We start from the raw sequence: 25075 nt of genomic DNA, 5'->3' as shown, positions 1-25075 counted from the left end.
ATTATGTCCCATTCTGGTGCTGGTTTAGAGGAATACTGATGATCTAGGAGACATTCCCTGTAGGTAGATTAAAATTCTAGGAGTCTCTCTAGATACCATGTTTAAAACTACCAGAGAGCTAGAGAAGGACTGTGAGCAAATAAAGGAAAATAAAACTTGAGTTTATGGGACAGATCTGGAAATACGGTGGGAGACATTGTTCTGAATTCACTGAAGACTGAAGAGAGCTTTTCCCTTAATTTCCTATTCACCAACCTCCCACATTATGCTAAAAAGCGGGAGAGTGCTGTGTATCTATAGACGGAGGGTTTCTGTGATAGTCATTCGTGGAGTGGAGAATAGAAAGTGGAAGAGCTCGTGGGACAGCTTTCAAGAGCAGTATCGTTCTCATACTGTGATAGAGCAAAGAACACTAAATTACTGGAATTAAAACATGTTCTTACACTTACTGCTGATCTGATTGGTGTTATCAAAACAGTCCCTTGGTTCTTGTAGATATGAGGCATTCAGTTCCTAAGTGATCTTTACGTACAAGTAGGGAATGGGTAACCGTTGGGTAACATTTTAAAAGCCTTCCGTAAAACTGAAATGAGCAGAATAATCCAATTTGCCTAGTAGGCTGGAAGGAACTAACCAAGTCTAAGGGAATTACGTAGAAAACTTGGCATGTATTTCTGCTAACATGTTTGGTTTTCATTATCCTTGACTTGCAGGTCTTTTTCTTTTTTTTTCTTTTTTTTGAGGGTAGAAAACCTTAGCTCCAGTGGTAGTAAAACCTGTCTCTTTGCAAATCCCTTGGAAGTAGTCCCCTATAAAGAGCTTGCTCTTCTGAGAGGGGTTCTCCGGTTTTGGGGATACAGGTTACAGGAAGGCGGTTGTTACTGTGTGGTGATGAAAAGACTTCAAGTCTGGACAATTCAATACACAGCTGTATTTGCTCCCCATTTAAAACAGAATAAGAGAACTATGTGTCTTTTATAACAATAAATAATCTGAGCAAATAGAATTCTCTCTAAATGAGAAACAATCAATATTGTTGCACTTAAATTATTATGTTCATTCTTTAAAACATAGTTATAAATATCCTTTTTTTTTTTTTTGCACATGGATGTTAAAAAAAAATACAAGAAGATGCCTTAAGAGGATCTTCTCAGTATGTGCATATGCATCCAGATAATTGCTGAGAAGGATCTAGAAATTATATGATACAATCTAAAATACTCTTTCCAATTTATGTGCCTTCAGAGTGGGGCTTATTCCTGGGAGAAAGAGTATAATAGCAAAAAATTTAGCTACAGCAATAAACACGACATACCTATAATGAATAGTTTATACATAGTTCCACTATAAAATACATATATATGTTACAGACTGTAGTAAAAAGGCAATATTCCAAATCAACTTTTTTTTACACCATGTATGACTAAGTCATATATGCAGAACTTAGGAGGAGGATATCAAATCCTTAGTTTGTGTCCTTTTCCAGACATGTGACAAGCTAAATTCAATCAGACAGTATTACACATAATCTTTTATAGGCTGTTAACGCCTTTCACCAGCCAGTATTTCTATTCAGTGTCTTTTAAGGAGCAACCCTTGAAGTAAGTTGACTAGAAGTATTATCAATCAGTATTTTAATTAACGAGGTTGTGACTAGAGCCAGTGACTCTGTTCAAAAATTAATTATGCATATGAGAAGTATTATCAGAGAAATACTTTTATATCTGAATTTTTTTAAGAATCTACATATGCTTGTTTTTAATGTATTTTTCTACAGATTTTGTTAAATATAAGAAAAAGTTGTAGCAAAACTAACAAGTGTTAGTGTATTTGTTTATGCTCATCAGTAACTCATGATTTTCAAGTTCAGTTCATCAAAAATATTTACCTTCAGTCTTCTATTTCAGTTTGTTTGTAGTCATTGCCATGACTTCTGAACAATTCATATTTCGTTTATCCCTAAAGCTTTCCTACGAGATACAATGTCTGTGTCCTGCAAGGATATAAGCCCTGTTGAGAGAGAAATTCCCATCCTGGCTCTCCTACGTCACAGAGACGTACGTGGGACTGTGGGAGTTACTGAGCAAAAGCTGGTAGAGTCAGCAAATGGGGCAAGTAAACTACAGACATTTGCATGAATTAAGGCTTTCTGAGTGTGGTGCTTGGTGATGGGTTCTGCACCAGAGGAGACTCTGAATCTCAGGTCTTAGTCTAGAACTAAGAACTGAAAAAACATTTATGAAGTAAAATCTACCAGGCTTCTTTTTCCCTGGAGTTTTATTTTAAATCTTTCCTGCATCATCTGTCTCATTACAGATACTGCTATGTACATCTGTCAGCAGAAAGAAGGAAAAGCAATATAAAATGTCAATTGCTGAATTAAAAAAAAAAGGTCTGCTTAGATGATGCTGTTCAGTTATCTAGGTTATCTTGCATAATTGTTCTGACTTAGTTTGTCCCTTGGGAATAGTTAATTTAAAGCGTATTTGTTGTAGGAAGGAGTTTTGTTTTCTCCTGGAAACCTCATTGCAGTAGGAAGCTATAGCTAAGTGTATGTGATGATCCCATTTGGTGCAGAACTTTGTCTGAGATGCCTCTCTTGATCTGTCCTGCCCTCATTTTTGTTAGGTTACAAAGGAGGGTCCCCGTTTGACCCCACTATTACCGTAGTCCGGAGCACAGTGGTTGAAAGATTGTTCTCTGCAGGAAGTGCCAGTTACCTCTTAATAATGGTTATCTTTCCAAATACAAGTCTTTTAGATTCCTGTGATCAGTTTTAGCGTGCCGATGATGGTCAGAAGCCTGCTGATAAGTCCCTCAGGATTTACCTGCTCTGGTTACGAGTTCTGAGCATCCTGGCATCTTTTACTGCCTTTCAGCTTTGTGGTCTGGTGCTAGTGGGTGAGTGACTATCAAACCTGGCTTCTGAGAAGCCTGTCAGTCTGGTGCTGTCCCATCACTGTCTCTCCTTTGTGAAGACTGGAGAGACTGAGCCTCCGTCGCTCTGTTTAAGAGCGTGGCTCTGGACTTGGACTGGATTACCCACTCTGAGCCTGTTGTCCCTCAGGATACATATTTAGACTGGTTTAACTCAGGTCTCAAAAGCAAAGCCTAAATGGGGCCTTGCATGGGTCGAGCTGTGATCTGGAGATGGCCTTTCACCAGCGTAACTTGTTTTCTGGATGCAATTTTACTGACTAGAGTATAGTCCTTTGTCTCTCAGCGCTCTCTCATTACCAATTGTCTTTATTTCAGGAGCAGCAAGGCCACCGTAATTCTACTCCTTGTGGGTAGGAGTTTTTTATCATTTTTATGATAGTACTCAAATATTTCAGTCTAAACACATTTCCATGTGGTTCAACCAGTTATTAACTGCAATTTTTGCCTTTGAATTAAAATCCTGTGTCTTTCCCTGGAGGCTGCAGGATAGCAGGTACATACAGAATCTCATCAACTCAAATCCTGCAACATGAATTGCTTTCCGCTATGGAGGAAAAGTGCTTTCTCTCTTAGTACAGGCCAAATCGTTCCTCTGAAATAAACACCTGGGAGCAAGGTTTGCTCAGCATTCAGCTTCATGTTTTGGTTAATAGAGAGAAGGTTTTAGTCAGGCAAATCCAGATGAACAGTGCCTTTCGTTTCTTTCTGCATTAAAAGAGCCGGAGAGATGGCAGGACAGCACATACCTGAGTGCTTCTCTCTTAGTAGGACGGCCGGCCGGAGTGGTTGCTTGTCAACACGTTTATAGTCTTTGCCACTTGAGGGTCCTGCTCTTCCCTGAGACTCTGCATAAGCCAAGGGCAGTTCTGCCCGCTATGACTGGACGAGAGTTGGGTTCCTTCATCCGTGTCATCAAGCAATCCCTAAAGCCGTTCCCCGTGGACTTAACGAAACCTTGTATTTGTTCATTTGTGGGTCAAGAATCTGTTCCCCATCTGTCTTTTCCAGAAGAGAGGAGGAAAATTGCACTCGTATGATGGAGAGAGTGCTCTGTGTGTTAACATCTTGCTTTTAAGACAGAATTATATTGCTTATTCTAATTTAATGTTTCTGTGGCCTCAGGAAAACTTCAACTGATATTAATTTTTAATGTCTTGTCAAATGGAGGCCTATATTAAGACAGCTTGAGCTGCTTAAATTATGTGTTCCACCGTGTAGCAAAGCAGTGGTTGTGGGAGCTGTTGGACTGATGGGAGCCCTTTGTCTTTCATGCAACATGCTACCATTTTTCCTTACCATTTTATTACTTCAGTGCCTTTATGTTGCAGACAGCTCTTCCTTTCTCATCTTGCTTTTTTCTTTAGTTACTGCATGCTGCCTCATTTTCTGGCGTTGACTGTTCTTGTTGGCTTTCTCTTGAAATGGGCTGGCATGGAGAGACATTGGAGAAAGAAATTATCATTTGTTATTTCTTCTCTAAATCCTGACAGTTCAGCTCAGAAACCTCATTTTGTTGTGTAGCAGGAACAGACAGGCATTTATTCCTGACAGATTTTAGATCATCTGTGCAGCCCTGATTCTTTGTCAAGGTCAGTCAGTCCGTTTAAAATTAAATGGTATCACAAGCGTTTTTCCTCTCCTAACTCTCGAGTGCTAAAAAACCTGAATCCTTTTGACCTGATAAGAGGTTACATCTCTTAAGATTTCTTTTCATCATATGCTAATTTTGTTTTCAGCTCCATAATTTAATTTATTTGCTTATATTCTGACAGGACGGAAAAGGATAGTACTGATAGGATAGGAGCAAATATGTATTTGCCTTTCACTTCTACAGTATTTCACAGAAAGTGCCCAAGTGTCATTTTCCCTTACCACCTCCATTCAAAAGCTTCATCAGTATTATGTTTAAAATATTGTGTAATAGTGTAGGGCCAAAGCCTAAAGCAAAGTGCCAGTTTGAGCAGAAATTTCTTAAAAGAATTTTTATATTGGTAAAGTGAGCTTGGTGTGAGGAGAAGATGCTCCCAGTAATTAATGGGAAGGAATGGAGCCTAAATAAAAACAGCTTGTATTTAGTTTGATTTTATGTTTCGTGACCTGTGCTCTGTGATATTTTTCATCCAGTTTTACATTACAGTTATAAAGTGTGCATCCTTTAAATTTTCAGTGTCTTTTCAGTGTCTGTGAAATCTCAAAATGAAAAATTTTTATCCTGTTAACAGGACATGGAGCAGATGTGAAATGTGTTGACTGGCATCCAACAAAAGGATTAGTTGTATCAGGAAGCAAAGATAGCCAACAGCCCATCAAGTTCTGGGATCCAAAAACTGGTCAGAGCCTGGCCACGCTGTAAGTTCTTGTTTGGAGATTTTGACTTGCTCAAATATAAGCTAACTTCATAAAATATATTTTTTAATTCCTGTCTTAGCTTTTTGCCTCACATCTTTTCAGCCATGCACAGCTGCTTCAAATATGAATCTAGTGCCTTAGCTGTGCCAGACAATCTAGAGGTCAGGCCAAGTCAAGTCTATGCTTGAAAAATTGCGACTTCCGTATTCCTTATTTAAATTTACTTTGTCCTCCTTAGAGCTCCTAGTCACACAGTTTTCATTTGGAAGACAGAATTGAGATGTAGAAACACAAAGGAGATGTTTCATCTGGCTGATGAAAAATTTCTCATGCTGCAATAGAAACATGCGCAACAACTGAAGACTGTCTCAGTGAGCACTATCGTTGCTCTGAAGTACGAAAGGACAGAATTAAGGCAAAGGGCCTTTGTGCAGAAAGCCACAGTATTCTCATTTAGTAGCCTGAGCGACTTTGTTACTGAGGTGAAAATTTAGGACTGGTAAATTATCATGGTTTTGTTTGTACCTGAGAAACCAGTATCTGGACAAACAGTCTGTCTTTCTCTGCTTACAGACATGCTCATAAAAACACAGTGATGGAGGTGAAACTGAATCTGAATGGCAACTGGCTGCTAACAGCTTCTCGTGACCACCTCTGTAAGCTCTTTGACATTCGTAACCTGAAAGAAGAACTTCAGGTCTTCAGGGGTCATAAGAAGGAGGCCACAGGTCAGAATTTGTTACATTATGTGGATTTTTATTAATAAATTTGGATTAAATATTAAAGTTCCAAGATCCTGATTTTCATTTGTCAGAAATTGAAGTGTTACACTGTGTGATTGTGGCTTACTTTGTATTTCAGCTGTGGCCTGGCATCCTGTTCACGAAGGGTTGTTTGCCAGTGGAGGATCTGATGGCTCTCTGCTGTTCTGGCATGTCGGGTATGTGGCATTTTCATCAGCACGGTGGAAAGATGTTGGTCAGATGTGCAAGCTGTTATACTAAACATAAAGTATGCCTTTCACCTTTGAATCTGTATTTAACATACACGTTTATGGCATAGGTTTTCTCTGTACCTCAGAGAGTTTTTAATTATGCTTCACTGATGAAGAAGATTTGGTGTGCAGGTGTATTTTAAAGGATAGAGTTGCTTGCACAGAATATAGTCTTCTGTCGAGAGGTTGATGAATGGTTGAAACTCCCAGTTTCTTAGAGCTTGTTCTGAGATGATCTAGTTCTTTTGTTTCTAAATGTACGGTTAAAATTCCCTACATTACTGAACTACCTCTTAAGAATAACTGGGAATGATCAACTCACCCAAAAGAAAAATAAGAGAGGCTTAAGTTTAGCAAAACATGGGATAAAGGAAGAGAAACAATTGAATAGCAGAAGTTTTGTCTTGTGTCTGTAGCAGATGTTCACCTGTGTGCTGACTGATTTTTTTTATTATTTTTTTTATTTATTTTTTTTGATAAATCAGGGTTGAGAAGGAGGTTGGTGGAATGGAAATGGCCCATGAAGGAATGATCTGGAGTCTGGCATGGCATCCCCTTGGACACATTCTTTGTTCAGGATCAAATGATCACACCAGGTATTTTGAAGTATTTAAAGGAAAGATCTAAGGGAATGTATGTACATTTAGACACTAGAAAGGTGCATGACATCAGTGAAAAAAATGAGACTGGGATAATTCTGATAAACCACTAGCGAGCAAAGCGGAGAAACAGACTTATCTAAATGGGAAGGCACTGAATTTTTACATTAAAAGGTAGAGTCTAACCTCTAGTCCTTCATATATAGAAGCCTTAAAAAATACTAGAATTTTGGGTTTGTATGAGCTTTGAAATCTCCTGAAGAGGTGTTTTTTGTTTTTTTATTTTATTTTATTTTATTAAGAGTTGTGGTTTCTTGCTGAAGAAATACTCTTACCTCCACAAAATTTTTTTCCCACAGATCATCTACTGGTCATGTCTGTCTTTTCACATTACAAACATGTTTGGAGGCATATAGTTTGTACTTTTGGGTTGAGCATGCTGGAAACATGAAGTGTTTTGTAAATGGAGTAAATTTTTCTGTGTGGATATGTGTATTGACAAGTTTAAGTGTATACGAAGAATATATTTGAACTGAGTGAGAAGTTTTTGGAATGGACAAGGAATCTATCTGTTCAGGATCTGATGTTGATGTCTTGTTCTCATACCTCTTATACTTTGAAGTGTCTTCTGAATTGTAACTGTATAATTGAATATGATAATTGTTGGGGGTTTATTTTTGGTTTGAACCTCACATCTTATGTTCAGATCTAGCACTGAACTTGACTTAGTAAGAATTAAATCCTTATGTAATCAAGACAGCATGCTAAAAATTAAAGAATTAGATGAAAACTAATTAAAACTCTTGAACCTTTATTGAGATGATATAATTTCCTTTTGACAGCAAGTTTTGGACTAGAAATCGGCCTGGAGATAAAATGCGAGATCGTTACAACTTGAATCTATTGCCTGGGATGTCAGAAGACGGTGTGGAATATGGTAAGGCAGTTTCCTGCGGTGTGGAAGAAAGAGGGATGGGCTCAGGAGCAAGCAGAAATTGTTAGCTGACACTAGACTGCAGCTTCTGAGTAAGACGAAACAGTATTATAGCATTGGTGGCTACCTAGACAAAGATATTTTTCTACGAAGATGATTTTACTTTCCATGTTATCAGCAATCACTGTTCCAACCATGAGTTTTCTTTTGTTTCCACAGCTCCAGGAGGTAAGACCTGCTCTGTCAATCACAAGAAGGAGGTTTGGCTTTCCCTCTGGCAATGTCTCCAGTTTACTTTTCTTCTTGAAAAATTCATTTGACATCAGCACTTCCCACAATCCTGAACTAGAGCAGGAAAATCTTTCAAATTATTGAACTTGACTAAAATCTTAATACTTTAGCCTCTTTTTAAGAATTTATCTTAGTATTTTTAGACTGCTCAGGGTTGCTCAGCTCTGTGGCATGCCTTTTCATCTGTGGGGTTGTTTCTTTAGACTTTTGATTATTGGCTCTTTTGTGTTTGCGAATGTTAATTAAAATGCAGCACTTTAGTTGAAGTTTTCCAATATACAGATTTGTTAAAATAAAAATGGGAATGGCTCTGGGTTGTTATTTCCTTTTCTGAGCTTCTACACTAAATGTAACTTTCCTGAAAGGGCATAGTTTTGGACCTTTTCAGGTGTATTTATGATCATGTATGGAATCAAAAAATGACCCACCAGCCATGAAATATGTAATGATAGCAATGGTAAAAGCATGTGAGAATCCAAAGGGATAAAATGATAGTGTAAAGAAAAATGTTCTGAGTATAACTATTTATTGTTTTTCTTTTAGATGATCTGGAACCCAACAGCCTAGCAGTTATTCCTGGGATGGGAATACCTGAACAATTAAAAATAGCCATGGAGCAAGAGCAGATGGGTAAGCAGTAGCTATGGGGAAGCATTTTCCTGAGCTGTCTACATACTGTGTGACTTCTCTTTAATTCCTTTCATATATTTTGGTAGCACATATGCTTTTTGCTGAAGTTCTGTGTTGCGCATGTTTCTCATGGAGAGAAGGAAGAGCTGAAATTTTTGTCTCTTTTGTTAAATAAGCTGTGAAGAGAGTAACAGGATTTCTCTGTAAAGCTGCCTTGCTCTGACTGTTTTTCTCCCTGGTGCTAAAGGGAAAGATGAGTCCAATGACATTGAAATGACAATCCCAGGACTGGACTGGGGAATGGAGGAAGTAATGCAAAAGGACCAAAAGAAGGTGCCACAGAAAAAAGTCCCCTATGCAAAACCAATACCAGCACAGTTTCAGCAGGTAAGTAGCTGATAAAAAGTGAACAGGGGAACAACTTGTTATTTTTGCCAACTTCAAAAGGTGTGTGGCTGCTGAAATGTTGTGGCTTTCCAGTATCGGCTTGTTTATATCAGCACCCAATTACCACAGTAGTTTAATTACTATTTAAGCCTAAAATATTTGGTAAAACCCCTTGTATCTGTACCTGGAAAAGAGACAAGATAGGAAAGTTTTATTCAGCATTGGTTTTAACTTCTGAATATCCGTACTACACAGCATTCCAGCGTATCCTGCATACATGTTGTTCCACAGAATTTCTCTTGTGTTTACTGTCCTTTATAGGCATGGATGCAGAATAAAGTTCCTTTGCCTCCCCCACCTGAGCCATTGAATGACAGAAAGGAAGATATTAAGCTGGAGGAGAAAAAGAAGACACAAGCGGAGATCGAACAGGAAATGGCAGCACTTCAGTACACAAACCCACAACTCCTGGAGGTATGTAAAGACAGTTATTCTCGAATTTGTTTTAGTGCTCTAGATGATATATTTGGACTTCAGTACTAAAACGTGTAGCTTGCTTTTGCAGTACTGTTTTCACCTTTGAAAAAAAAGAAAAAAAAAAACCAAAACTAACTGAAGAGGGTATTGGACTTCATGCATGATGCTATGGAGTCTTCAGTGAGGCCCCCACACTGCAGTTAACTAATACCGATCTATGGATCCCCCATTAGTTGTATTTCTGTAAATTAAGAGAAAAGCACTAAATCTTTTTTAACTCCCAAGAAATTAGGTGATTGCTTATGATTTTTAGTTGTTACACATACTTCTGTGCTTAGTTGATTTTCTGGGTCTCTTTTTTCGGACAGCAACTGAAGATTGAGCGACTTGCACAAAAGCAAGCTGAGCAAGTGCAGCCGCCACCTCCAGGAGGCTCGCTTCATGGACCCCAGCCTTTTCCAGGGCAAGGCCCAATGTCACAGATGCCTCAAGGATTTCAGCAGCCCCTTCCACCTCAGCAGATGCCAATGAATATGCCTCAGATGGGACCTCCCGGTCCACAAGGACAGTTCAGACCTCCGGGACCCCAAGGACAAATGGGACCTCAGGGTCCTCCGTTACACCAAGGAGCTGCAGGTCCACAAGGGTTCATGGGACCACAAGGGCCTCCAGGCCCCCAGGGGCCTCCACAAGGAATGCCACGGCCTCAGGATTTACATGGACATCAAGGAATGCAGAGACATCCTGGTCCTCACGGGCCGATGGGGCCTCCAGGCCCACAGGGTAACACTGGCCCTCAAGGCCACCTGGGACCACAGGGTCTACCTGGGTCTCAGACTCATTTAGGACCGCAGGGTCCACCTGGCCCACAAGGTCACTTGGGTCCTCAAGGTCCCCCTGGTAGTCAAGGAATGCAAGGGCCACCTGGTCCCCGAGGAATGCAAGGACCTCTTCCTCATGGCATGCAAGGAGCTCCAGGATCTCAAGGGATGCAGGGCCCTATATCTCAAGGGCCGTTGATGGGACTTAATCCAAGAGGAATGCAGGGTCCACCAGGACCTAGAGAAAACCAGGGACCTACTCCACAAGGGATGATGATGGGTCATCCACAAGAAATGAGAGGTCCCCATATGCAAAGTGGTTTACTAGGACATGGTCCACAGGAGATGAGGGGCCTCCAGGGACCCCCGCCTCAAGGTACAATGTTAGGACCGCCACAAGAATTGCGTGGGCCGCCAGGTCCACAAGGCCAGCAGGGACCTCCACAAGGCTCTTTAGTAGGGCCTCAAGGAAACATGCAAGGACCTCAGGGACAACCGAACCCTTCACGGGGGCCACATCCTTCCCAGGGCCCTCTGCCTTTCCAGCAGCAGAAAACGCCTCTGTTGGGTGATGGGCCTCGGCCCCCATTTAATCAGGTATGTGTCGGTCTGGGTCTGCGTAACAAGAAGCGTGTTACGAATGGAGGAATGATAATGGCACGCGGTAGAAATGCGAAGCAGGAGCTCAGAGGCTGGAGATTTGGTGCACTTGCAAGACTGAGGCCTAAGGAAAACTTAAATGATAACGAGAAGTGTTCCATAATTTGGAAACAGTGGAAGTAGCTGTAGAAAAGGGATTATTTAGTACAGAAATCAGTCTGCTATGAGAATACATAACCTTCAGATAAAGTCCAGGGTTTTTTAATTAAGGACATTGAACTGTCTTAAATGGGGAATATCCTAGGGAGTAAGTAAGTGCTAATAAAAGCTGGATTTAAGCAAACTGAATATAAGTAAATCTCCCATGTGTTAATTAAAACAGGTTACTGACAACTGGGTTGTCCCGAAGTAGTTAACTATGGGATGAATTTACCATAGATGCTCACACACCTGGAATCAGCTTAGGTCTGGCTGAACTTACCAGTTGAAACTAAGTTCTTGGGAACACACCTGTCCGGCTCTCCCTGCCTTGGTGTAGAAATCATTTAACCACCTCGATACTTTCTGGAGCACAAGTGAGAGATGGGTGTTGCACACCATGAAGCCATTACTGCACCAGTAGCCGAGGAGCACGAGAGGGAGCGCAGGCGTCGCACAGGTTTGTGTAGGACTAGCCCAGGTCTGGTAAGGGTGAGCGCTGAGCTGGAGCTGTTGAGCGTGGCCTGGATGCGCACTGACAGCCGCGCTGCCGATTCGCTGTCCCTATGTCGGGTGGGCTCGGTGCTCAGCTCCGGGAGGGCTCAGGAGCTCGGCAATACGCTTGCGCTTCGCTGACCTGAATGCTGGAGAGTGCCACTTATAGGCACACCAAGGAATTCTGCAGGAGCCAGCTCAGGCTTTGATCCGGTCTGGTTTTAGTACCAAGTGCAACCTGCTCTGCCCACTTCAGCATCTTTTGTAACAGGCTTATTCTCCCGAGCTACCACAGATAATGCAGAGCTTTTTGTAGTTATTAGCTCTTACAGCTATTTGAATAACACTGATGCTGTACTTCATTTCTCTTGATTGTTCGCAGCTTCAAGGTGAATTTTGAAGGGGCTGTTTGAAAAGAATACTTAATTTAAACATACATGTGGGCTTTTTTAAACAGAATTAATTCTTTCAGACTTACCCTGGTATTTCTAGTTAAAGCTGAGGATGGGAATGCATATAGCCCTTAGCGTATAGTCCAATACCAATCACAGTGAGTGCTGACATATTGAAATGAGCTTTAGTTCGGTGATTCATTTCAGATTCATCCGAGTAGCCTAAAAATTGTGGGTTTATTTGAATATTCTTTCTGTACAAATCAGCAACAATACCGTCCAGAAGTCTGTCAATGGAACACTGGTGCTGAGATTTCCAAAGCATCGAAGTGAAGTGAACCAAAGTTGATTCTGCAACTCTCTAACTAGCATAGTGTTTTTCATTGTTGCCCCAGGAAAATTAAAATTTCTGCATTTAGAATAATTACCAAGCTTCTGAGTGTATAAACGTTTGTGTATGTTTGCATACATGTGTAGGCTGTCCTTGTCGGACCCTGCTGTTAACACTCTGGTGAGAATTCAGTAAGTTTTGACAGGTGGCTAATTATTTTCAATGAATACTCCTGTCCTGAAGTCTCTTACAGATATTTAGAAGACACAAAGCAAGGTATTTTTGATGATTTTTTCTTCCCTGTGCAGCTTTAGTATGGCAGTGTCTTTTAAAAATGAACAGATTTAAAAAATTTTAATGTCAGATTTTGCTCCAGTTTGCTTCTTTGTAATATCATAGTGGTTCCCATTTCAAAAAACCCTCTCTGTGATTTTTTTAAACAATAGGCTTTAGCCTGGGGGTTTTTTATTCCAAATTTGACATTTATCTCCTGTAAACTTGTACAAATCCCTTGTCTTCCTTTTTCAGTAGCAGGAGTGTATGAATATGTATCTGCTTTATCCAGGGCTTGTGATATTAATACTGAACATGCACACATACTTGTAAAGGTTGATCTCCATGTAAGATACTGCTGTCACCTGCATCTGCTGTGTGCTGGGGAGCAGAGGTTTACTGCAGAGTGAGTGGCTGAGATGTACGTCTCCTCCTGACCATGAGATCTGCTGCCTTCCACAAATGTCAAATGGAATGCAGAACTGTTTGAGACTGCAGTTGCCTGAGATATGATTGTCAAAATCTTGTTCTGGAGATAGGCATGTTGATATTAAAATGCAGGTGGTTAAATAGAACATTCCCAAGTTAGCAATAGTACTTCGGAGCTCTTTTGCTATTCAGGTTTGATCTTGCGTTCCTTTTAGATTAGATGTACTGAATTTCTTCTCACTGGTTGAGCAAGATATGAATAGTTCAGGCCGAGTCTCTTGTCTGTGTAGAGACACACCTTAGGAGCTCCTGCAGTATTTTAGACAAAACGCAGATTTTTCTTACAGATGAATAGAAAGAATTCTTTCCCTCTTCAGTGCAATAGTTTTGATTAATACAGGTGGCTATCATATTTGCTGTGCCACTGGCATGTGTAGGGCAGATGTGCCAGTAACGTGGGCAGTTGTGTTCTGCTGCACTGGCTCGTGCAGAACCTCAGCCCGTGCTGGGGATCCCCGAGGTGACAGTGGAGGTGACGGAGGTGGTGGTGGAGGGGATGGAGGGAGGGTGGAGGTGCTCCAGACATACTCACCCCAAGGTGCGAGGTACATAAGGCCATTTACAACTTCTAGTGCGGTATCTCCTTCTCAGCTGTACTTATTTGGTTTTCAGTGTTGAGCCCCGTTTGGGGCACAGAACATATTTGGAAGTGAAAAGCCTCTGAAAAGGCTGTGTGATGGCTCTGTCTTAGCTCGTCAAGCCATGATTTGTATGGAATAGAGGTTTCTGCTAAACGCCAAGGAAACTCGTTTAGTGAATGCTAAAAACTGCTGCTTTGGATAAACACTAGTGGCATAAATTTAAAAAGTTCAATAAAGCTTATTCTAAGTAAGCACATGTTTAATATGTGACAGATCATGGAACCCCAGCAAGGTTTTGGTTAAGAATGGCAGATGCAGTACCTAGTCAGGGAATTTGTTTGTTCTGGACTTAAGTCAACAACAATGTATTTTTTGGGGTGTTTTTTAATAGGCATTGAACCAGGCTTTTTATTTTACTTCCCTCACCCAAGTCCCTACAAAACTACTTGATGCAAATATGATGTTTGTAGTATATATTTGTACTTTTTTGTGTCTATCACCTATATTGCAGTTGCATAAAATGTTTAATTTAAAACCAGTATTTCAAGATCTGATGGGAAAAATACACAAATGAACTAATTGCATCTCTGCAACCAGAAAAAAAGATAGTGATTCACAAAAATAAATGTAGAACATGAAAAACATTTGATCATGGAGAGATTAAGCAGTGTAATTATGAGTACAATGGCAGTGATGGAGCGTAGATTTTTCAGTCTGGAAGGTTTATTACAAGGCAATATGCAGGCTAAGTCTAAATCTTATGTATTAGACACATCTAGGAATAAAAATATGAAGTGTTTAGGGCTTTCTTGTATGGGGTTTGGTGGGATTTTTTTTTTCTTTTTTGGGGATGTCAATTTCAAAATATTTTGTGTAGTGATCTCGCACCTTTTGACTCTGTCTTGCACACAGTGATGCATTTTTATTGTTGGATCTCATTGCTACAGTGTAAGTAATGTACCTGCCCCTTTTAGTTCCAGTCAGGTACAAACCCCAAACTATGACTCTTCATCTGGCCTTTGCTGTTTAAAGGCAGAATCAGACATTTCAACTACATTGTTTCCCACCCAGTGTTACCATAGTGGGGAAATCTTTCATGGGTCTGTGACAGTAGCTGAATTGAAAGAACATTGGTTTAGCTCTTAAAATTCACAAAAATGAGAGAAAATACCACTCTGCTGTTTCTGCTTGAGAAAAGCACATGACTGCATCTTCTGCCTCTAGGCCTGTCATTGCCTAATAACCCTTTAACAACTCATCTCTTGGTGCTTAGCCAAGTATTAGTGCTTTCTTTTGATCCTAGAATTAAGAAAAACAAACTCTGCCAGCGTGTTAAAAAGCAAACTCATGTATTTCCATGTTAACAGTTTACAAAGATTTATAGAAGACATTCCCTTATGGCCTTGTTGTTGTCTCCCCTGTCTCGACTTTCTTGAATCTTTAAATTTTCTAGTTTCAGTTTTTTGTTAATTTCCAAGAGAAGTCTTAGGTCTGTGCAGCAATTTAACTACATCGGTACCTGGTATTTTTCAAACAAATAGACACAGTTTCTTCATCCTGTCTAACAGACAGTTAGAATGTGAGATTTATCATCTCTGGTTTTTACAGGTAAAATTGTAGTCCTTGAAATGCTAAGTTTCCTATAAAATTATCTGTGTCTCAGACAGTAACCGAACAACATTACTGATGTGAATGTCTGAAAAATTAGGCTGAAAGCACTGGAAAATCACCTGTTTCTACTCCAAGGCCTGCAAAGTTGCAGTCCTTATGTAAAGAAAATGGTTTTGCCTCCTCACAGAATGGTTAAAAGTAAACATGCTCACGCATGGCAATTCACGTGGCTTTTCTTATGTGCTCACAGGACGGACAGAACCCAGGTCCCCCGCCACTGATACCAGGACTGGGGCAGCAGGGAGGACAAGGTCGTCTTGGCCCTCATAACCAAGGACCTGGTCTTAATAAAGGTAATTATGTTGTTTGTTCTTCTGTGAGTAATTCTCCTGCAAGAGGGTGTCCCAGCGCAGTGCCTCTGGGCAGAAAAGGCTACAGCAGAGCACAGGGCCTTGGCTGAGAAGAAAGATTCCATAGAGTTGGGCTGGAATATAGAGAAAAACCTTCCCCCCAAAATTATTTAATATGAAATGTATGGTGTATGCTTTGTAGAACTGTACAAACAAGAGCATCCTAGAGCGTTTTTTTAGAAAACGTTACAGAAATTTGCTATGATTTTTTCCCTCAAGGTGACTCCCGTGGTCCACCAAACCATCACATGGGCCCTCTCTCAGATAGAAGGCACGACCAGAACAGTGGTGGTCCTGATCATGGGCCTGACAGAGGGTTGTTTCGAGGTGGCCAGGAGTGGGGTGATGGTAGAGACAGCAGGGGCATGCCAGATAGACGAGGACCTCACCCAGATTTCCATGATGACTTTGATCGACCAGATGACTTCCGTGACGACTTCCATCCAGACAAGAGATTTGGCCATCGATTACGGGAATTTGAGGGGAGAGGAGGCCCACCGTTGCAAGACGAAAAATGGAGACGAGGTGGACCTGGGCCTCCCTTTCCTCCTGATCACAGGGAATTTGAAGGAGGGGGTTCAAACCGTGGGCCTCCTGGTGCTTGGGAAGGACGGCGACCTTCAGATGATAGATATCCACGGGATCCTGAGGATGCACGGTTCCGAGGAAGACGAGATGAGAGGTAAGAATAAATCTACTCATCTTTTTTGAGGGGTTAAAGGGTAAATGGAGGGAACTCTTTCTTCCTGGTTTCCTTTTCATTAAGGAGTCTATCTGTTTCAGATTTATAAACTGGAAACCAATAAGGAAATGAAAACTCTAATATACCTGAGTATAGAGTCCTTAAAAATCATTCAGTAATAGAAGAAAACTTGAAAAATGGTCATTGTACACAGCAGCTTCCGTGTCTTTAAACAATAAGTAAAGAGAAGGGAGAAAATTTGTAGAGAAGATCCAGTGCCACAGGATGAAGATTTGAAACCATTTTGATGAAAATTGAGAGGAAACTTGAAGGTTAAAGTGGCAAACTTTTGAACACTAGAAGTGGATTTTGAGACTTTTTGTCTCCAGTCACAAACTACAGCATGACTGTAGAGACAGTAGAAGGAGATGTAATGTACTGGTAAGGAGCAGGAACAGTGATCCGACTATCAAACGTAAGAGGCAGACCTACCGCATCTTGTTGGACTGTTGAGACTCTTTTCTCATGGTTTTGCCTGTAGAAATTTTATTTCTCTTTCTGACTAATTTCTTAACGCTAAGCAAAGAACTCAAAAGCTGTCTAATTTATGGCAATGTCCCTGTCGTTGCTGACAATTTCCAAATGAATCACAAAGGGATGAGTTTGCTTCTAGTTATCAATGTAAACATGGAGGAATTAGAGCAAGTCAGCAAGATTAACTGTCATCGAAATTGCTCCAGATTTATGCTAGTTTAACTGAGTGGAATTTGGCCTCCAAAGTCTAAGCCTCTCACTGACCACCAACTCTATGTATAAGAACGTGTACTTGTACAAATACATTGTGGTCTCCACATAATGTGAATTTTGTGTGTTTTAGTTGCCTTTTTAATCATTTTCTTACATTCCTTTTACTTTGCATCTATACAGCTCTTCTTTTAGCTATTTTCTACCTAGCTCTGTAAAGATGTACCTTCCTTTTGTGTGAAGAGTATGAAAAGAAATGAACAGTAACTAAAAGAAGGTAACAATTAAAGCCATTTTAAAAAAGTAAAAATAGAAAGAATCCAAGCTGAATGGTCTGCATTATGGAGTTCTAAAAGACACAGCAGACAACATTTTTAGAAGCTCAGTAAAGATTTTCACATCTTATATTGGAAATGCTTAGGGACTGGAAAATATTTTATGATGATCCTAATTTTTAAAAAGGTTTCAGGAAGAGAGGTCAAGGACCTTTTGACCTTTTGATTCTGAAGTAAAAAGAGTCTATTTGTCAGAGTACGGTTGTTTGTGCAGCGGTTGGTTTAAAAGGAATGAGCACAGGGCTATAAATGGCTTGTTGTGCTTGCAAACTTAATGAATTCCTCTGAATAAAGGTGAATCAGGTGCCGCGTACTGCAGACGCTGAGATGAACTTAAGGATCCCAACCACTTGCGTAGCTGACTTGGTTTGGTATTTAGATTGCAACTGCTTTGATCAAGCATGAGAGGGAAGTGTGTGTATGTGTTTCTCTCCAATTTCCCATCCTTTTCATCCCTGTCCTGTTCTTACTCTACCTGTGCATATCAACACGATGCTTCTACCACAGAGACCTGCCTCTTCCTGCCTGCTAGCCTGCACAGTGGGTAGTTCTGTCCATTAATGTCCTAGGCCTCAAGGAAGAAGATCTGAGAGCAGTGAAACAGGAACTGAGCCCTATGCAAGGCAGGAGGGTTTTTTTAACATGTGACTGATAAGAAAAAGTGAAAGAGGAGATACATAACACAATATTAGGAGCTGTGGCTATGTCAGGCATAGGTACGATAGGTTTCAAAACTAAACTGTGTCCATAACGTTGCCTGGAAACAAAAGGAAAAGCCCTGTTCCTGCTAGCCGTAGGACCTTGTGTTGCAAATCTTGGTAATTTACAAGCTAAGCAGAATCACGCCATGTCAGTATTAAATTGGGAGGCCCTCTAATGAACATCTAGAGGACTGTGCTGTTTCAAGGCTAAACGATACTGCTCTGTGATTATCTGAACCATTTGTACCTGAAACTGTCAAGTTTGTTTTTCCAGATCATCCAGGTTGATGTAAAATGGTTCATTGTCCATACACAGCACTCCCTCCATCCACTGTTGTACCTATACAGGCACAGCAGCCTCCTCTCTGTATTGTGTTTGTTTTCTGGGAGGTGGAGACAGACCTATTGTTTTTAATTAAAAAAAAAAAAAAAAAAGAAGTAAATGTAAAAGTTTTAAAATATTGTATTGTGTTATGACTACTGTTAAAATATTTAAATTTGTAATTAAAAGGTTAATGTTGTTAAAATTCTAAATAAAAGTATCTAAAGTTTTGCTTGTAATAGGATGCACTGTGTCGTTAATGAGCTGGGGAAGGGGATGTTGCACAAAGCCAACACCATCCAAATCTTACGGTGGTTACGGTTTGACCAGTGTGGAACTGGGAAGAGAGGGGAGGTGGGGGGCACAGTGTGAACAGGCAAAGAGTGCTCAGCATTACCTGTGCCGTCGCCGAGGGGTGGGCAGCAGCAGCGTGGGGGTCGCACTGTGAGGAGTCCTAAGCCAGTGTGCCTGCACCACCTAAACATCTCGCCTGTGCTTGCACAGAAACTGGGCCGTGACCTGAGCAATCGGAATAGCCGGTGCCAGTGCACACCCTGGGAGTCGCAGTAACACAAGAACACGTGTGCGTTTTACAAGCACTCCCAAGTGTTTGAGATGGTGATGTAAAAAGCAAAACTACTAGTATTCGTACAGCCATCTACAGGCTTGCCTCAAACGGCACCGACAGTTCGTTAAGAACCATTCTTCTCTCTGAAGATCTCTGTTAAAACCCCAGTGCGATACTGGAGGAGCGGTGCTCATTTAAGATGAGGTGCAGAACCCAATCATACCAAATTACTGAAGATGCCCTGGTACTTACTAGAAGGAAATGATCGACTTCAGTGTCATAAGTACATTTTGCAATACAAAATTCTTCATTATTGCAGTTGGATAAACTGCTCTTCAGGCTGTAGATGCCACTGTGCATGCTGTTCAGCAGTCATCATCCCTACAGAGCCAAGTGCAGCACAGACTCATTTGCTAAAATTGTAAGCTTAGAAGAATGGAGTGAAAAAGAGAATGTTCTAGCAAAAGAATCCCAAATCAATAGGAATTAAATGCTGGAATGTTTTGTTATAGCTGTGACTCTCACTGCTTGTATTTTTTCAGTTTGATCACTTAAATGGAAAGGGAAAAAGGGAAGGGGAAAGTAAGACCACCACAGTTAAGGGAAATTCACTTGCACTTTTCCTTACCTTACCTTATATCTGTCATCACTCACTGACTGGTTTTTTTCCCCGTTTCATTAAATGAACACAGTATATTTGACAGTACTTTTCTTGTATGGAAGAAAACAACACAATCGACAGAAGGAACTATGAGGGGGAAATGAATAAGTTAAGTGCTCAAAAGGCAGCATATGAGCACTTTTCCACCTGCAAATCCTATTTTAGTAACTGTATGTGCTATAGTATTAAGTAAAACAGTTTGGAAGTTATTTGATTATCAAACTGAAGCTGACTCAAGTTTATCACTCTAAATTCTGCCTAAAAACCACATTTGTACCATGTTCTTTCTTGTAGCTTCAGAAGAGGAGGACCCTCGAGACATGAGGGCCGGGGACCCAGGGGGAGAGATGGTTTTCCTGGCCCTGAAGATTTTGGGCCAGATGACACTTTTGACTCTCCAGATGATAACTCAAGAGGAAGGGACCATGGTGTTCGGGGGCGAGGTCGTGGTGCTCTTAGAGGTGAGGGGAACATTCTTCCACACTGAAATGCAGGGATAAGGATGCAAAGGCATTTCTTGGGCAAGTCTTTTCATGAGTACAATGCCACTTCTCACTCCTGTCCCCTGCATCTCTTCAGGAGGCCGCAAGGGTTTACTTCCTACTCCCGATGAACTCCCACGCTTTGAAGGAGGGCGGAAACCAGAATCCTGGGATGGAAACAGAGAACCAGGTAAAAACATGGGTGAGGCTTATTTTAGATAATAGACTAGACTTCTACAATATAACCATCGGTTTTTCATGTACCTCATATGCACATTACCAGTCTTTCACCATGAGAAAAGCAAAATGTAGTTGTTTGGACTCTACAGGGAAAAAAGTAACTACGGAATTTAACTGGCTCTAAATGCAACTGTGTCACGAACAAAAAATTATTGTGGCCTCAAAGTCTTGGGTTTTTTAAGTTGAATTCTTGTATAACCCAGAACTGCCTGTTGTTGCCACCTGTGGATGACTGAGGCATATATATCTCATGTTTGGGGGGGGTTTTTTTCCATGTATATTAACGTCAACAGTAATTCTCTTGGATGGCATCTTCTCTATTGTTTGCAGAAATAATGTTTTCAGCTGCCATGCCTGACGGCTTATTGACATTTGCATTTGTATTACTGGTGGCAACCCCATATGGGGCAAAAATGAGTTTTAGAACGTCATGGGGAAAAAATAAGCACAAATGACCCATGAATAAATGATGGTGTAATCATCTCCTAAAATATATGAAAATATTTTATATTTAAAAGAACACTTTAGATCCGTCACTTCTTTCTTTCCCATCATATTTTAAATCTGTTTTACTTTTAGCTTTCTTATTCATCCAATATTTGTTTGTTTGCCTGTTGGGATGGAGGAGAAGCTTTATGCAGTTTTAACTTAAAATCATATGCCAGATAGCATGGAAAGTGTGTAAATTCATGTGACTGCCTCCAAAGTAAGGATCAGATGAACATTACTTGTCCTTTTTTTTTTTTTCTTCATGCTCAGGTCCTCGTTCAGATCACCCTCCTCATGACGGGCATTCTCCAGCTAACAGAGAACGTTCTTCTTCGCTCCAGGGCATGGACATGGCCTCATTGCCACCACGTAAACGTCCCTGGCATGATGGACCAGGGACCTCTGACCATAGAGATATGGATGCTCCAGGTGGACCTCCAGAGGAGAGGAGCAAAGGTAAAAAGCCCCTTGTATTGAAAATGTTACATTTTTCAGCACATTTTTCAAGAGTAGCATCATCCAGAATTCCTTATCTATTCAGAGGGGATAAAGCTGAACTCGTAAATGTTTGATCTTACCAGCTGTTAAGCTGAAGGGACCAATCTTACAAGAACATAAAACCAGAGGGATCTTCTGGGACATCAAATCAAAATCTTCACTCCAGCATCATATAATCCTCTTCTTTATTACCTGTTCAAAAACAAGTTAGTTTTTTGGCTCCGTGTTACTCCAGTTGGAAAACTCTTGTTAAGAGCTTTTTTTTTCCTTTTTTTTTTTTTCCCAGAATAGTTATTTGTTAATATTCATGCCTTCATTTTGTTGGACTTAATGAACTCTGACTTGTTTTTAAATCTTTCTTTATGAGTTTTTCACTTGTAAGAGTGTAAGCATTGGCCATCCACGATCAGATCAGAGGTCCATAGAGCTCAGTAGCTTGTGTTCCACAACAGCCAGTAGCAGGTACTGAGGGAAATGTTAAGAACATGAAGTCTCTAGTAACATGTCCCTGAAATGCTCTCTAAACCTCTGAAGATCTGCAGTTCAGTGACTTACTGAAATACTATTTTTATATCTAATGGCTTTTGAGTTACCTTTAGACTATCCTTTAAAAAGAGGAAAATGTTTATTTCTTAGTTTAAGCCTATCATTCAGTTACTCCATTCAATGACGTATCGTGTTTTAATTAGAATGGTTGAAAGTTGATCCCTGTTATTTCTGAATGCCACCTCTGACTGCACTGAACTCCACCATTTCCAATCTGAACTAGCTCTTTCGTAAGTCAGAGCTCTGATCTGTTTAGTGTTCTCTCTGTGAAGTTGTTCTGTATCTTCTACCATCCTTACTACTCTGTACATACTATTTTCAGTTTTACCCTTTTGTAAATCAAACAGGGTAACTAGGAATTTGCACATGCTATTTAAGATGTAGTTTAACCATGGACTTTTATAGTTCACTTGGTTTTGTTCTGTTTTCTCCAATCTTTCACAATAGCTCCTGATGTCATATTTCCCTCTTTTAATTAACTACTAAACAGTCACATGGCACTGCCATGCAGCCAGCTGCTGGAACACACAAACTACATTCTTCTGGAGTTAGTAGGTGGTTCAGAGCCTATTACTATGTGTGTGCCATTTCCACGATCATCCTATTAGCCTTGCATCAGTTCCTGATCCTTTTTCTGGTTATAAATCTCAGCACTGCCATTGTCTTTTTTCTCTTTTTTTTGATGTTGTTGGTTGTTTTTTTCCCATTTCCTCATACTGACTACCCTCTGTTAGGTAACAGTCAGTGACAGACATCTTCTCAGTTGCTTCCAGGTGCTGCACTGCCAACCTGTAGTTGAATTTTTTGTTGGTAAACCTGTACTGTGCAGCTTTGTCTTTAATGCCACTGAATTTCATTCCACTTCTCTTTTATTGTTGTCCTGAAGCTCATTTAGTTTTAACTGTATGCCAGCCCTCCTCTGTGTGGACTGTATTTCCAGCGTTGTATTAACAGCAGGTTTTATCATTCGTTCACAGATGTTTTTAATAAAACTCTGCTGGTAAACTCCCTCTATATCAATACTTTTCCTTTCAAAACTCTGTGTTGTGCTCCTCATTTAGCCAGCATCTTACTAAATCTGTAAGGATTCCTTCTCCAGCTTCAATAATAATTTGTGATGCTCTGTCAGATTCTTTATTGAAGTTAAACCAGTTGTTAACTACCAAACTTTTTGTGCCTCGACAATTCATTAATGCACCAAAGAAAGTTTAGAAGAATGGCAAAGGCAAATAATCAAACCATGAACAACACTTTTTCATGTATGGGCTGTGTCACCTTCAGTTGCATTGGTAAAGTCATTTTAAGATTAAAGGTTCGTGAATTATCAACTCTGTGGAACAACTCGGTCTTTATTTTACACAGTCAACAAAAAAGCACTCTTGCTAAAATGGAGCAACAATATCCTAACATGTAACATGTGCCCATAAAGCGTTGTTACCAATTTTTTTTTTTCTTTTCAAAATACTGCTTGTTATTTTGAGATAATGACTTCAGGGGTTTCTAAGTTAATTTACCTATCGGTACTAAAAAGATGTGCAACAAGTAGAAAATCTTCTTCCTGACAGTAAGAGCTCATGTAGCTTATGTTCCTGGTTAGTAGTAAAATAGCACATTTTTCCGTTATCACTAGCAAAAAGTAAGGATTTTGCAATAAAAATATACAGAGAACGACGGATGGTGTTAAAGCGTAAGAATTGGGTACGCCTGGCAGTTTTGAGGACACTGTGACTATCACTGTTCTAACTTACTTCATTTAAGTGATTGCTGAGTGTATCAGATATAATCTCCTTTAATTCCCAAGTAATTGCTTGATTGCTGTCCATCTTCTGGACTGTAGTGGAGATGCTAAAGCTATGTACGAAAAAACATATAGAGGGAGGAGGCATAAAATTACAGGTTTCAACTACATTTGGTCAGTGAATGATTATACCACAGAAGAACTAGCTGAACATACGCTGTGTCTGCAGAGAGGCATGGCTTAGACCTTCATACCAGTAACTGATTGTGCTTCGTTTTTAGGACGAGGAAATTCAGGACCTTCACAAAGAGCTCCAAAGTCTGGGAGGTCTAGTTCTTTAGATGGAGACCATCACGACGCATTCCACAGGGATGAAGCTTTCGGTGGAGGCCCTGCAGGAGGCAATAACCCTTCCCGAGGAGGAAGGAGTGGAAGTAATTGGGGAAGAGGAAATAACATGAACTCTGGTCAATCGAGAAGAGGAGCATCTAGGGGTGGTGGAAGAGGCCGATAGAAGAGGCTTTGACTGGGTCACACCCAGTCCTTGCTGGACAATATTTAAATAGACTGCTACTCTGGACTCATAAAGTAACCCTGCAACATCACAAACCTGGATTCTTAACTGGGATAAATAAATGTGCATTAGTTCCTAACAGGAGTCTTTTCCTAGATCAATCAACTGCTACTAGCTGCAATACTGTAGCAGTGGTTTTGTCCTTTCCACCCATTTTCCTCACCTTTTACCTACTTTGTTTTGTGAAGAGCTGGAATTTTTTTTAAGTGTTGTGAGACATGGAGCACCTCCACAGATTTCAGTTCGCCTCCAGACAGAATCTTGTTTCTATATGTACAGTTTGTCAGAAGAGTTACATTGTTTTTTGTATGAATACAGAATGTAATTTGCGCAAAAATTAACAAAATATCAACACAGTGTGTGGTTCTTTACTCACCTATTACTATAAAGAGAGTTGTCTTTAGGCAAACTTGTGTATCAGATGGAGCAACAGAACTACCTCCTGAAATCTCCACCATTTAAAATACTAGTAGTTCATTCCTAGTTTTTTTGGTTTATCATGTATAGAGAACTTCCAGTTTCATCTTTAGCCACAGCTGTCTACAGATTACAAGTGGTGCTGATGTTAAAATTCCAAAACACGGGCAGTCACTGCTGCTTGCTAGTCTACCATCCTGAAAGAGAAAAAGGTGGAACACCGTTTAGAAAAAGTTGTCATAGATATAGTGTGAGTTATAACCTGGACTGCTAGCA

General features: G+C 40.3%; 1 protein-coding gene across 2 annotated transcripts in view; it reads left to right on the top strand.

Moving 5' to 3' along the window:
• WDR33 (WD repeat domain 33) overlaps positions 1-24728 on the top strand; it is a 52088-nt gene extending 27360 nt beyond the window's left edge. The window contains exons 7-22 of one of the 2 annotated variants that reach the window (XM_009874752.1): positions 5163-5289; positions 5863-6017; positions 6151-6229; positions 6769-6879; positions 7725-7819; positions 8036-8044; positions 8651-8737; positions 8985-9124; positions 9446-9598; positions 9970-11019; positions 15643-15745; positions 16223-16484; positions 20110-20276; positions 20395-20487; positions 21297-21482; positions 24090-24728. In XM_009874752.1, coding sequence (XP_009873054.1) covers positions 5163-5289; positions 5863-6017; positions 6151-6229; positions 6769-6879; positions 7725-7819; positions 8036-8044; positions 8651-8737; positions 8985-9124; positions 9446-9598; positions 9970-11019; positions 15643-15745; positions 16223-16484; positions 20110-20276; positions 20395-20487; positions 21297-21482; positions 24090-24322 — 3050 coding nt within the window. In that variant the 3' untranslated portion in view covers positions 24323-24728. Of the gene's footprint in view, positions 1-5162; positions 5290-5862; positions 6018-6150; positions 6230-6768; positions 6880-7724; positions 7820-8035; positions 8045-8650; positions 8738-8984; positions 9125-9445; positions 9599-9969; positions 11020-15642; positions 15746-16021; positions 16485-20109; positions 20277-20394; positions 20488-21296; positions 21483-24089 lie in introns of both variants that reach the window. The other variant, XM_009874751.1, reaches the window with a different exon arrangement.
• The last annotated feature ends 347 nt before the right edge of the window (positions 24729-25075 follow it).

This window comes from Apaloderma vittatum, unplaced genomic scaffold, assembly GCF_000703405.1.
Source record: "Apaloderma vittatum isolate BGI_N311 unplaced genomic scaffold, ASM70340v1 scaffold13858, whole genome shotgun sequence".
In the NCBI taxonomy this organism is placed as follows: domain Eukaryota; kingdom Metazoa; phylum Chordata; class Aves; order Trogoniformes; family Trogonidae; genus Apaloderma; species Apaloderma vittatum.
Note: the sequence above shows the minus strand (reverse complement) of the source record. Positions and strands in the feature narration are given on the sequence as shown.